The sequence below is a fragment of the Aquarana catesbeiana genome, linkage group LG03 (genome assembly GCF_042186555.1).
Source record: "Aquarana catesbeiana isolate 2022-GZ linkage group LG03, ASM4218655v1, whole genome shotgun sequence".
Lineage (NCBI taxonomy): Eukaryota > Metazoa > Chordata > Amphibia > Anura > Ranidae > Aquarana > Aquarana catesbeiana.
Window position 1 is genome coordinate 16,030,324 of NC_133326.1, and position 14,815 is coordinate 16,045,138.

At 46.6% G+C, this 14,815-nt stretch overlaps 1 protein-coding gene across 1 annotated transcript in view; it reads left to right on the forward strand.

The window, feature by feature from the left end:
* Nucleotides 1-14,815, forward strand: part of LOC141131235 (C-myc promoter-binding protein-like) — a gene marked incomplete in the record, with an annotated part of 198,952 nt that overhangs the window by 165,138 nt on the left and 18,999 nt on the right. The window contains 7 exon segments of the mRNA XM_073618313.1: nt 2,285-2,419; nt 5,656-6,761; nt 8,226-8,430; nt 8,522-8,616; nt 10,163-10,338; nt 12,094-12,198; nt 12,365-12,566. Of these exon segments, the coding sequence (XP_073474414.1) occupies nt 2,285-2,419; nt 5,656-6,761; nt 8,226-8,430; nt 8,522-8,616; nt 10,163-10,338; nt 12,094-12,198; nt 12,365-12,566 (2,024 nt within the window).

The following is a 14,815-nucleotide window of genomic DNA, read 5'->3' on the forward strand; positions in this document are numbered from 1 at the left end:
CTGTCTCTCTCGCTCTCTCTGTCTCTCTCGCTCTCTCTGTCTCTCTCGCTCTCTCTGTCTCTCTCGCTCTCTCTGTCTCTCTCGCTCTCTCTGTCTCTCTCGCTCTCTCTGTCTCTCTCGCTCTCTCTGTCTCTCTCGCTCTCTCTGTCTGTCTCGCTCTCTCTGTCTCTCTCGCTCTCTCTGTCTGTCTCGCTCTCTCTGTCTGTCTCGCTCTCTCTGTCTGTCTCGCTCTCTCTGTCTGTCTCGCTCTCTCTGTCTGTCTCGCTCTCTCTGTCTGTCTCGCTCTCTCTGTCTGTCTCGCTCTCTCTGTCTGTCTCGCTCTCTCTGTCTCTCTCGCTCTCTCTGTCTGTCTCGCTCTCTCTGTCTCTGTCTGTCTCGCTCTCTCTGTCTCTGTCTGTCTCGCTCTCTCTGTCTCTGTCTGTCTCGCTCTCTCTGTCTCTGTCTGTCTCGCTCTCTCTGTCTCTGTCTGTCTCGCTCTCTCTGTCTCTGTCTGTCTCGCTCTCTCTGTCTCTGTCTGTCTCGCTCTCTCTGTCTCTGTCTATCTCGCTCTCTCTGTCTCTGTCTATCTCGCTCTCTCTGTCTGTCTCGCTCTCTCTGTCTGTCTCGCTCTCTCTGTCTGTCTCGCTCTCTCTGTCTGTCTCGCTCTCTCTGTCTCTCTCGCTCTCTCTGTCTCTCTCGCTCTCTCTGTCTGTCTCGCTCTCTCTGTCTGTCTCGCTCTCTCTGTCTCTCTCGCTCTCTCTGTCTCTCTCGCTCTCTCTGTCTCTCTCGCTCTCTCTGTCTCTCTCGCTCTCTCTGTCTCTCTCGCTCTCTCTGTCTCTCTCGCTCTCTCTGTCTCTCTCGCTCTCTCTGTCTCTCTCGCTCTCTCTGTCTCTCTCGCTCTCTCTGTCTCTCTCGCTCTCTCTGTCTCTCTCGCTCTCTCTGTCTCTCTCGCTCTCTCTGTCTCTCTCGCTCTCTCTGTCTGTCTCGCTCTCTCTGTCTGTCTCGCTCTCTCTGTCTGTCTCGCTCTCTCTGTCTGTCTCGCTCTCTCTGTCTGTCTCGCTCTCTCTGTCTGTCTCGCTCTCTCTGTCTGTCTCGCTCTCTCTGTCTGTCTCGCTCTCTCTGTCTGTCTCTGTCTGTCTCGCTCTCTCTGTCTCTCTGTCTGTCTCGCTCTCTCTGTCTCTCTGTCTGTCTCGCTCTCTCTGTCTGTCTCGCTCTCTCTGTCTGTCTCGCTCTCTCTGTCTGTCTCGCTCTCTCTGTCTGTCTCGCTCTCTCTGTCTGTCTCGCTCTCTCTGTCTGTCTCGCTCTCTCTGTCTGTCTCGCTCTCTCTGTCTGTCTCGCTCTCTCTGTCTGTCTGGCTCTCTCTGTCTGTCTGGCTCTCTCTGTCTGTCTGGCTCTCTCTGTCTGTCTCGCTCTCTCTGTCTGTCTCGCTCTCTCTGTCTGTCTCGCTCTCTCTGTCTGTCTCGCTCTCTCTGTCTGTCTCGCTCTCTCTGTCTGTCTCGCTCTCTCTGTCTGTCTCTGTCTGTCTCTGTCTCTCTGTCTGTCTCTGTCTCTCTGTCTGTCTCTGTCTCTCTGTCTGTCTCTGTCTCTCTGTCTGTCTCTCTGTCTGTCTCGCTCTCTCTGTCTCTCTGTCTGTCTCGCTCTCTCTGTCTGTCTCGCTCTCTCTGTCTGTCTCGCTCTCTCTGTCTGTCTCGCTCTCTCTGTCTGTCTCGCTCTCTCTGTCTGTCTCGCTCTCTCTGTCTGTCTCGCTCTCTCTGTCTGTCTCGCTCTCTCTGTCTGTCTCGCTCTCTCTGTCTGTCTCGCTCTCTCTGTCTGTCTCTGTCTGTCTCGCTCTCTCTGTCTGTCTCTGTCTGTCTCGCTCTCTCTGTCTGTCTCGCTCTCTCTGTCTGTCTCGCTCTCTCTGTCTGTCTCGCTCTCTCTGTCTGTCTCGCTCTCTCTGTCTGTCTCGCTCTCTCTGTCTCTGTTTCTGTCTCGCGCACTCTGTCGCTCTGTCTCGTGAAAGATGATGTTCTCATTCTCATTTTGGCCAGAATCATGCAGCTCTATTGGATATGTTTTATAACCGTAAAAAAAATATTGCTTTTTTTTTTTTTTTCCCCAAAAAATTTTTGGTCTTTTTGTTTATATAATAAAAAAAAACAGGTGGTGATCAAATACCATACCACCAAAAGAAAGCAGTGTTGCATGACCGCGCAATTACCAGTTAAAGTAGTGCAGTGCTTAATGATTAACGAGTGCTAAATCAACAATTTATCTTGATTAGAGAACGCTTTGTAAAAATATCTTCTCTGATCTGTTTTATACTCAGTGTCGGAATCAGAAAGCTCTAAGGGCAGTAGAGAAGGTCTCCCACAGCTGCTGAGTCCTGGTTCCGAAAAAGTAACCAAGCCTATTGTTCGAAAAGACATCAAAGTAGAGCGCGTGGCTGACGCAGACATAGACAGTAAGTAGAATTTGATGTATTCTGTTGTCTGAGATTATACACCGGCTATGGAGGCCTGGACAACAAATCTAGCCATTATTTAATTCATTTAGGTTTTTTTTTTTAGTAATGATCTCAGCAATATACAGTGTGATTTAGCCCCCGTTCACACTGAACATGGCTTTGAAATCGTTCATCTGAACTCGCATGATTTCAAAGCCACATTTTAGTCCGACTTCAGGGGCGACTTGTGCGGGTTCATGCACAGAGGTCTATTGAAATCACCCCCCCCTTAGTCTCAAAAAGTAGTGCAGGAACTACTTTTGGAAAGTTTCACTGGATTTGATTGACAGCAATCTGTCCAATGAGGAGAGAGACAGCGCTCATGCACATTGATAGATCGGATCGGGCTCAGGTAAGAAAAAAAAGGGGGGGTGGGGGAGCTGTAGCACAAAAGGCTTTTCACCTAAATGCATAGAAGGCATTAAGGTGAAAAATCTTGAGACTTTACAACCACTTTAAAAAGTGAACCTATTCCCCGAAAATAAGCCCTACCTCGAAAATAAGACCTAGCGTGATTTTCAGGGATGGCTGCAATGTAAGCCGTACCCCGAAAATAAGCCCTACTTTTAAGTCCTTGTAAAAACATTTCATCAGTTTTGTTAAAAGATTATATAATGTGTAGTGTGTCTCCTTGTGTAACTTTATTGTGGGAAATGCCTTATTTACAGCGCCGCTGGGCGCTCACGTGACCCACCAGAGATTTTTTTTTTTTTCCCTCTTCTGCCAACTGACGTCAGTGGCCCCTCCCCCCTGTAGTGCTTGGAGCAGGGCTGGCGTCAGCGGGGATCTCGGCCCCTCCCTCTGCAGCATTCAGAGGGAGGGGCCGAGATCCAGAGGGAAGAAAAGCTTCGGTGGGTCATGTGAGTGCCCAGCCGCGCTGTAAATAAGGTATTTTCCACAATAAAGTTACACAAGAAGACACACTGCACATTATATAATCATTTTACAGAACGGATTACATCATTTTACAAGGACTTAAACCAAGGTTTTGGGATTACAGACTTTCATAATGCTGACTCCTGAGCTGACAGGGGGAGAGGGGAAGAGAAGACAGGGACCCCCCCCCCCCAATCTAGCATTGCTATGGGGGTTTATATGAGCACCTCCACCTCTCACATGCACTTGTCAAAAGTGCAGACTAATAGAGTAGATTTAAATCTGGTGCAGTTGTGCATGGTAGCCAATCCTAACTTCAGCTTTATCAAGTCCGCTTTGTGAAAAAAAAAAAAAAAAAAAAAAACCTGGAAGCTGATTGGTTTCTATGCAGAGCTGCACCAGATTTTACACTCTCCAGTTTTAGCAAATCAACCCTCGTGCCACCCTTTTCAAAGTGAGCATTTTTTTTTTCCTTATAAAAATATACATAGGAACTACCAGGGCCGCTGGTAGAAATCGCGGGGCCCCGTCAGACTACCTGACAGGGCCCCCCCCCCAAGAAAATATATTAAAGCTATATTTGACTAAAAATACAATAAGATCATTATTAGCAGACACAAATGCAACATAACTCAGAGTTCCTGCTAAATCTAAAAGATAAAACTGAGTAAATAAAAGTGAAGATGAGATGAAAAAAATATATGGGCTGGACAGGGAAGTTACAGATATAACAAACTCAAGAGCAGAGCTAACATTAGAGCCAGTGCTTGGGCGGGGGGCCACACAGGGAGGGGGATTAGTGAGGGATGACTGTCTTTCTCAGCAGATAAAAGCTGGCGGCAGCAGAGAGAGGGGGAGAGACCAGCTTTCAGCTGCTGGAGAGTTCTGCAATTGTCGTCCATCACTAATCCCCCTCTCTGTGGGCCCACCTGTGTGCTCGGGCCCCCTACAAGAGGACTGGTGTCCCCCCTATCAGCAGTACCGGCAACTACAATTCAATGGTTGGTGTGCTGATCCCATTTCATGTGGGCAGGTGTCCCCAGAATCTGTCTCTGCCCCCTATGGCAATCCTGTCACTGGCAAGTTATCGCCATTGGTCACACATTTGAAAAAGGCCCTTTTGTTTTGTTTTTTTTGGTTGTAATGTTTTTTTATTAATAATAAAAAAAAAAAAAATCACGACTGAGTAAAGAAGCACATAGGTTGACGGTAAACCGCAAAATACATTGAAAAATACAAGAATGTCAAAAGGAAACATTCCACAGCACTAAAAATGGTCACAAAGCAAACTATAGACCAGGAGGTAGCATGGTGTACATCCAGGGGTATATTAACAATATGCATTCCTGCAAAAATAGGGTTGCACCGATACTTGTAACGTTATTAGTGCCGTTACTAAGCGTTTGCACGAGTACCCATGCAAATGCTCTGATACCTGAAACCAATACCTTTGTGGTGTGGTTTGAGCCCATCTCACTGCCAAGAGTCACTTGCGATTTGAACAGGAATGCGGGGCAATTCCTGTCTAAATCACATGCGGTTTTCCTGACTGATCCTGTGTGATCCTAGGCTTCTCATAGTGATTTCAGCCTGGGCTTACACAGGAGCGGGGCGGGAAACCGAATGCGATTCCGACAGGAATCGCACTGCATTCCTGTTCAAATCGCATGTGATTCTTTGCAGTGCAATTTGAACTCATCCATTTTGTATGGGTTAAAATCATACCACAAAGGTACCGGTTTCAGATATCGGAGCGTTTGCACGAGTACGTTTAAGGTGTATGTACTAGGTATCGGCGAGTGCTTGAGCACAAGTATCGGTACTCGCTGATGAAAAAACAGTGCAACCCTACTGCAAGCCTTCACAGAGAATACGAACTCCAACATGTGGAGGTAGCAAAGCTTGATCATTATAACCCACATAACGCTCCAAGAGATGGGGGGGGGGGGCAAGGAGGGGAAGAAGGCAGAACAGAACTTCAGGGTAAGAAAACAAAAAGGGGTAACCATTAGGGGTCCAAAGCAAGGGGGGAGGGGAGAGTATCCTAGCGGCCAACACTGGGATCAAGGAACATCTCACAATCCATCCTACAACCCAATCAGGTCCAAGGTCAGATTGTTAGGACTCTAGCCTCCACTCGGCCCAGATTTTCTCATTTTAGGGCACTTATGGCCCATATATGTAAGTTTGTAGAGGCAAGACCGAGTCTATCAAAGTTCTCCATCAGGAGACCGCAGGGTGGGTCCTTACTTTGTAAAATGAGACACCTGATGCATAAAGACACCCACAAGGTCCAACCTTTTCTGTCTTCATTTCAGGTAACCCGGCAGGTCTTCTTTTTGCCCCCTGCTTTGAGGACACCAGAGAACGTGAGATATACCAAAGCTGGAGTTTACGAAGGAGACACAAGAGTGCTATGGAACCTGTCTTGAAAAGTCAGCTGGAATGGGAATCGAGGAATAGGCACTTCAGTGGAGAAAATCTTGCAGTGCTGTTGGTTGGTGGGAGCGCTGGGCAAACTGAGTCGGGAAAAATGCTGGACAAATTGGGCGCCGACGCAAAAATACTTAGCGGAGCTTTCAAAAAGAATATCCCTCGTCCAAAGACTCTGGACATCAAAAGCAGCTCTGTGAGCAAGGAAAGCACTGGTGTGACCAAGCAGTGGAGTGACGATGACTCTCCGGTTGGAGAAGAAGGGTACAATGACAAAGTAGATTCCCCGGTGATTTTTGACCTGGAAGATCTGGACAATGACACAGTTGAAAACAAGCCAGTCAGCAAAAGGGACCCGAAGGCACAGCTGAGAGAGAGGAGCATGAGTACAAACTCAACCGCATCAATGTTTGTTGCCAAGCCTGTGGAAAAGACAGATGTAAAAGTTGGATTAGATCCCCTGTCAATGCTGGCAGCCAAAACCGGCCAGGAAGAGGAAACTGAGGAGGTGGTGGATAACAAAGGTCTTCTGACACCATCTGCTAAAAGGGACCTGGCAGAGGAAATAGAGATGTACATGAATATGAGCAGCCCATTGACTAGCAGAGCCCCTAGCATGGACCTGCAGAGAAACGCTTCTGACCAGTACAAAAGCTCTAAATCTATACCTCTATGCCGAAGGTCCAGCCTCCCCTCAACACCCCCACAAGCACCCAGATTAATTAAGTCAAAAACGTACCACTCAAAGCCTGAGGAGCGACACCGAGGCCGGCTCTGGTCCTCTCCGGCATATGCTGCCAGCAGTCCGCAGAGAGAGCAACCGCCAGACTTGTCCCTGGCCTTGATGTCTCCAACATCCTTTAATTTTGACACGCTCCTCACGCCTAAGCTGGATGTGCTGAAGACCAGTATGTTCACTGCTGGGAAAGGTGTTGCTGAGAAGGCCACAAAGTGGTACTCAAAGATAGCCAACTATGCTGGACCCATAAAAGTGAGTTCTGTCATCTGTAGGTTTGATTTCTCTTTCTAGTCTAGACAAACACTCTCTTCCAATGAGCTGTTATAGGTTACTTTAGATTTTCTATGATATATAAAATGCATGTTAGAGATATTATCAATAACTTATCGTTCCCAGTAGATTAAAAGCGGAATTACAGGAATGGATATTTTATACGTTGTTACATTCCAGCTCAAGACAATACACCATCCCTTTTGCTGCCAGGTCCATACGCCATGCGGACCTGACTGGGGGGGAGTTTACACGCTCTGAGTGTGTGTATATCGGACAAGCCGACTTCTGGCAGCCTGTCGCCAAAAAAATCATCACATTGGGGACTTTAAAGCTGAATTCCAACTTTTGATACACTTTACATAGTCTGCTTGGGCCAAGCGTGGCTTGAGTTGTAACTGTGTAATTAAAAGAAGTTTTTTTTTTTTTGTTTTTTTTTTAATACCTTTTTTTATAGTTGTAATACATAATGCTAGTCGGCTTTTTATCCTTTTTTTTTTTAATTTTATTTTTAGTATGACTAGGTCATCCTAAATTCTTAGACCCCTTTCACACTGAGGCAGTTTACAGGCGTTTTAGCGCTAGAAATTGCTCCTGAAAACTGCCTCCCATTCATTGCAATGAGTGCTTTCACACTGTGGTGGTGCACTTGTGGGACGGTAAAAAAAAGGTCCTGCAAGCAGCATCTTTGGGGCAGTTTTGGAGCGCTATAATTAGCACTCCAAATACGCCCTGCCCATTGAAAAGAATAAAAGCGTTTTAAAAAGCGCCGCAAAACGCGCCCGAAAAGCTCCGCCAAAGCCACGCAGAACTGTCGCTTTAGCGCGGTTTTATCGGCGCTTCAGCGCGAAAGTAGCCTTAGCCAAATGACAATTTCACAAAAAAGAAAAAAAAATAATAAAAAATGGAGAAGGAGAAAAAAAAGAGGGGGGGGAGGGGGAGACGGCACGGTCGGGGCGGGGGGGGGGGGGGGGTTGGAGCATTCAGCTTAGATTTATTGAACTTATCAAACCAACAAAAACCAACTTGGCAATAAAAGAAAACACACATTTCTCTTTCCTACTTCGTTCCCAAAAAAAAAAAAAGTTTTCTCTTTCCTTCTTAGTTTTTCTTTTTTTTTTTTAAAGAACAAACTATTCTTGTTATTAATGTCTAAAGTAAATGGCAATTTGTATTGTTACCTAATAAATAAAAATAGTTAAAAAAAAATAAGCATTATTTAAATTTAAGTGTATCAACAAACACCCACCAAGCCATCCATACTATCTTAAACTCTCCCGTTTTATCCGTTATATATATATATGTATATTATAATTTTTTTTTTTTTTTTTTTTAATACATTTTTAAAAAACCTATTTATTATCTGATGTGTCTACCTTCTTGCATTAGGGACAATAGCCCTGTGTTTCATTATAAACTCACATTATAAACTTCTGTCTTACGCAGGATCAGAATTCTGACAGAGCCAGCCTTTCTTCAGGGGGTGCTGGAGATGTAGAATCCTTTTCCATCAATGAAGAGGACTTTGAAGGCATTACCTCTCCTCGTGACAACGACCTCTCCACTGGTAACAGCTCGGTGGGAATGAGTAGGACCAGCCTGGAGAGCAACACTTCCCAAGAGGGAGCGTCTAAGCAGCTCTACCACAGCGGTGAGGCTCAGCAAACAAAGATGGCTAATGAAGAATACACATGGATAAGAATAACACATTGATACGAACTAATGTCTCCTTCTGATCCTAGGTTCCCCTTCCAGAACGCCGCAGAACTACAAGTCTGAGATTCTAGCTTCCTGCAATTCCAGTAGTACGAGTGTCTTCCAGAACTATGCTATGGAGGTACTTTATTCTTATTTTTCATCTTTCTAAAAAAAATTTAAAAAAAACTTTGACAATTGTGAAAAAAAATGTATTTTTTTTTCCCTACAAATAGAGCTTTTTTTTGGTGGTATTTGATCACCACTGCGTTTTTTATTTTTTGCATATAAACTAAAAAAGGCAAACTATTTTTTACATTCTGTTATAAAAATATCCAATATTTTTTTTTTTTTGTTTAATCAAATCTCTTCATAAATTTAGGTTAAGATATATTCTTCTACATATTTTTGGTAAAAAAAAAAAAATCCCAATAAGCTTATATTGATTGGTTTGCGTAAAAGTTTCATAGCGTCTACAAATTATGGGATATATACTGGAATGTTTATTTTTATTCTAGTAATGGCAGCGACTAGTAGGGACTGCGATATTGCAGCAGACATTCGGACACACTTGACACTTTGTGGAAACCAGTGACACCAATACAGTGATCAGTGCAAAAAATTACTGTTTACATATGCAGAGCACCATCTAGCCTCTCTCCTCGCCGATCCGCGGGTGATCGGCAACTGCTGTGACTAACCACAGCCCAAGTGGCGCACCCCCTGTGTGGAAGTGCAGAATCACGTATATATACACGTGATTCTGCACAGAACGGCCGCCCTGCAGCAGTAAATCTGCTATAGGGCAGTTGTTAAAGCGGAGTTCCACCCATTTAAAAGTCAGCAGCTACAAAAACTGTAGCTGCTGACTTTTAATAATTGGACACTCACCAGTCCAGCGTTGCGTTCGCACGAAGCCTCGCTCCTTTCCCCCGCCTCTCATTGTAACTGTGGGCGCCCGGCTGTGGCTTCACAGCCGGACGTGCACTGCGCATGCACGAGCCACGCTGCGCGTTGTGAATGGCCAGGCAATCTTCTGGGACCTGTGACGTGTCCCAAAAGATTGCAGGGAGAGAGGAGAACTTCCAGCGCCAGGGGAGGAAGTGGGAGCTGGGTGCCACCACTGCCGCCAGTCAGTGCCTCATCAGTGCCCAGTGTCGTCCTCATCAATTTCACCTATCGGTGCCCATCAGTGCCGCCTCATCAGTGCACATCTGTGAAGGAGTAAAAATTACCTGTTTGCAAAATTTTATGAAAACTATGACAACGTTTGTATTTTTTTTTTTCAAAATTTACAGAATTTATTCGTTTATTTAGCAAAAAATTTTAAAAAACAGCGGTGACTAAATACCACCAATAGAAAGCTCCTATAAACACTTCATTGGGGTAAAGTGTTGCATGACCGCGCAATTGTCATTCAAATTGCGACAGTGCTGAAAGCTGAAAATTGGCCTGGGCAGGAAGGGGGTGAAAGTGCCCGGTGGGCAAGTGGTTAAGATTTGTATTAACGTTGTCATGAAGAGGTTTAGCAAACTTTAATGGAATATTTCACATTGTAATCCATGACTTGATGTGTATGAGCTCGTCTTTGTTGGGATTGTACAACGTATAAATATATTCTGTCTTACTGCCTGTGAGTTATATTTGCACCAAGCAGAGAACACCAAGATCTCAATTTCCCATAACAGGTACTAATCTCCAGCTGCTCCCGGTGTCTGACCTGTGATTGCCTGGTCCATGATGAGGAGATTATGGCTGGCTGGACAGCGGATGATTCAAATCTCAACACCACCTGTCCCTTCTGCGGGAGCGCCTTCCTCCCATTCCTGAACATTGAAATCCGAGACCTGCGCCGCCCCGGTCGGTAAGGATAATTACATTGTCTGCATGGCGTAGCTTATAACATTTTACATAATTTGAGCTTTAAAGGATACGTTCACCTTTTGAAAATAGTAATGCACATTTTTGCTGCAAGTAAAAAAATTTGCATTTATTTTTTTTCTAAGGAGCCTGCAGAGCATTGCTCCCGCGATCGGTAGATTGTGGGTGCAATCTCAGGCTCCTCTTGGGATAGCGGTCTGCTCGTACGGGGCAGGCAGTTACTTGAGAGCAGGAAAATCAGTGGAGTACCAGAGTATTCACCGGCGCCCTCATAGTTCATTGAGAACTACAAGGTGTCAGCCGCAATGGATGATTGCACTTGTAGCTTGTTCATTCACAGGAAACTGTTTTGGGTTTTCTAGACCTTTGCGGTAATATCAAGTGACAAAATTTGGAACTTCCACTATTTTATTCTCTAGGGTGTCTGCTTTCAGAAAATATATCATGTGTGTGGGTTTTATGTAATCTTCAGGCCTAAAATTCTTTTTTAAACGTGTGCAAACAAAAAAAAGTTAAAAAATGCAAACGGGTTAAATGTACAGTGATACCTCGGTTTGCGAGTAACGTGGTACACGAGCGCTTTGCAGGACGCGCTATATACTTTTTTTAAATCCTGACTTGATTTGCGAGCGCTGTCTCACAAGACGAGCAGGACTCAAGCCGCTGGTGTATGTATTACCGTATGTGGCCAGAGGTCTTGGGGCGCTGGAGAACTCGGAGACACTCGCAGCTGGGTGGGGCGGGCGTAATGTGCGTCGGAGCACCTGAAAGTATCAACAGTTCCCGAGTGTCTCCGAGTTCTCCAGGATGCGCTGGGAGCCACCAGCACCCCCCGCACCTCTGGCCACATACAGTACTGCATACACCAGTGCCCCCGCACCTCTGGCCACATACAGTACTGCATACGCTAGTGCCCCGCACCTCTGGCCACATACAGTACTGCATACACTAGCGCCCCGCACCTCTGGCCACATACAGTACTGCATACACTAGCGCCCCCACACCTCTGGCCACATACAGTACTGCATACACTAGCGCCCCCGCACCTCTGGCCACATACAGTACTGTATACACCAGCGCCCCCGCACCTCTGGCCACATAAATTACTGCATACACCAGCGCTCCCACACCTCTGGCCACATAAATTACTGCATACACCAGCGCTCCCGCACTCTGGCCACATACAGTACTGCATACACCAGCGCCCCCGCACCTCTGGCCACATGCAGTACTGCATACACCAGCGCCCCCGCACCTCTGGCCACATAAATTACTGCATACACCAGCGCCCCCGCACCTCTGGCCACATAAATTACTGCATACACCAGCGCCCCCGCACCTCTGGCCACATAAATCACTGCATACATCAGCGCCCCCGCAACTCTGGCCACATGCAGTACTGCATACAACAGCCCCCTGCACCTCTGGTCACATACAGTACTGCATACACCAGCAGTGGTTGTAGAACGAATCATTTGAGTTTCCATTATTTCTTATAGGGAAACTCGCTTTGATATATACGAGTGCATTGGATTACAAGCATTCTTCTGGAACAAATTATACTCGTAATCCAAGGTACTACTGTAAAGTTGGTTATATATTTCAGTATCATTGAGCTTTCTGGTTCTGTGCAGCTCCTAGTTGCATTCATGTGCAGCGCTGGAACATGTCGTCATTATTTCAGAATGTATTTTTAAAACGGCTTTCAGATGTTTGATCTTTATTGTTTCTGTGACAGGTGCTTCTTAAAAGTCAGTCCATCCACAGACAGTATGCACCCTTCAGGTTGTCAGAGGCCAAAGTCTGCAATTATCCCGCCAGCTTATTCGGTCGCCTCATCCAGGTAATAATTGGTGTTTGATTGGGTAATGATTTTATTTCCCTACCCTTCAAGTCTTCTGTACGCTGAGAATGTGTCTGAGCTTCTTAAATCCATTCTTCATCTTGCAAGCACACTACTGTTATTCATAGCTATATTCACCCGATCTTAATTTTTTTTACTCTTGTAGCAAAGGAAAACTAGAGGAGTTAAATACCAGAATTATAGATATACCGACTGGGAAGAGGAAGATGGATCCAAGTGAATCGGCCTCTCCTAGTCTTCCCGTAGTGAGAAGCGTCAGTACATTCAGCACTTTGGATGAGAAGACATCTTGCAATCTGAGCCACGTCTCCACAGGCAGTCTACCTACCAACTTTCAGACACCCACTGTAAGTACTCTGGTGCATGTTCAGATTATTTTACAACCCCAATTCCAAAAAAAGGTTGCGACACTGTGTAAAATCTACATAAAAACAGAATTCATGATTTGGAAATCTGGATAAATCTGGATATATCTTTCAGCATTGATGGTGTCTTTGCACGTGAGCAAGCTGCCCAGGCCCGGATTTACTCCCTTTGCCGCCCCAAGGCCGGGTCTTCAATGCCGCCCCCCACACCTCACACCTAAACATATCTCATGAAATTACAATATTAAATGTTTTATGCAGAATTAAGTTCCAAAAATAAATATCAACAACAACTTCAACAATATCAACATAAAGCATATCAGTACCCATCAGTGCCACCTATCAGTGCTCACTAGTTCAGCCTATCAGTGCAGCCTACCAGTTCCCATCAGTGCAGCCTACCAGTGCCGCCTATCAGTGCTCATTAGTTCAGCCCATCAGTGCAGCCTACCAGTGCCGCCTATCAGTGCTCATTAGTTCAGCCCATCAGTGCAGCCTACTAGTGCCGCCTATCAGTGCAGCCCATCTGTGCAGCCTACCAGTGCCCATCTGTGCAGCCTACCAGTGCCGCCTATTAGTGCCCATCAGTGCCGCCCATATCAGTGCAGCCTACCAGTGCCCATCAGTGCAGCCTGCCAGTGCCGCGTATCAGTGCTCATCAGTGCCGCCTATCAGTGCTCATTAGTTCAGCCTATCAGTGCAGCCTACCAGTGCCCATCAGTGCAGCCTATCAGTGCCGCGTATCAGTGCAGCCTACCAGTGCAGCCTACCAGTGCCGCTTATCAGTGCCCATCAGTGCAGCCTACCAGTGCTCATCAGTGCAGCCTACCGGTGCCACCTATTAGTGCCCATCAGTGCTGCCTATCAGTGCTCATTAGTTCAGCCTATCAGTGCAGCCTACGAGTGCCCATCAGTGCAGCCTACCAGTGCCGCCTATCAGTGCTCATCAGTGCAGCCTACCAGTGCAGCCTACCAGTGCCGCCTATCAGTGCAGCCTACCAGTGCCGCCTATTAGTGCCCATCAGTGCTGCCTATCAGTGCTCATTAGTTCAGCCTATCAGTGCAGCCTACCAGTGCCGCCTATCAGTGCTCATCAGTGCAGCCTACCAGTGCCGCCTATTAGTGCTCATTAGTTCGGCCTATCAGTGCAGCCTACCAGTGCTCATCAGTGCAGCCTATCAGTGCCGCGTATCAGTGCCCATCAGTGCAGCTTACCAGTGCCCATCAGTGCAGCCTACCAGTGCCGCCTATCAGTGCCCATCAATGCCGCCTATCATGAATCTATGGGACTCTACAGGAATCTATGCAAACTTATTAGACAGTCCACCACATTCAGTGAAAAATCATGTACTGCAAAGTGCTCCATGCTTGCTGGAACCTATGCAAACTTATTAAACTGTCCACATTCAGTGAAATTCATGTACTGCAAAGTTTGCAGTACATGAACTTTCACTGAATGTGGACAGTTTAATGGGTTTGAGCATGCATGGAGCACTTTATTGCAATATGCTCTGAAAAATTGCATTTAATCTAAGATGAGCAGTGAGCACTGCCACTTACAAAAATAAATTCAAATTACCTGCTGTCCTGGCCACCACTTGCGGGGGTACCAATCCCATCATCCTCCTCTTTTGTTTCCTCCTACAGTGAGTGACAGAGAGAGACCCCGAGACCCCGCCCCCTGGGACAAGAAGAACATGGATAGGGATGTGTCAGTCACGCAGAGGAGGGTAGGTGGAGCATTAGGCTCCGCCTCAGTCAGTCAGACATACACCCGGTCTGGCCAGTCACCGCCGGGCATTTAATGGGGGCGTCATTTGCTCCCTCCCCCTGGCCAAGTCCGCCCCTACTAGCAAGTCAGTGCACGCTATTGTCGCGCCGGGGGCTATGTTTGTGCAGGGAGGCAGCCGTGAGAGCCGGGACTCGTGGGGACAGATCGGGGGGGGGGTGTTTCATGCGGCGGGGGGCGGCTTTGGTGCCGCCCCTGCTCCACTGCCGCCCCAAGGCCTGGCCTCGGTGGCCTTGTCGGAAATCCGGCCCTGAAGCTGCCCCATCCATACGCACTAATGCACCCCCATACCATCAGAGATGCAACTGAGCGCTGTAGATCCCTCTCCTCTTTAGTCTGGAGGACGTCGCGCCCATGGTTGCCAAAAAGAATGTCAAATTTTGATTCGTCTGACCACAGAACAGTTTTCCACTTTGCAACAGACCATTTTAAATGAGCTTTT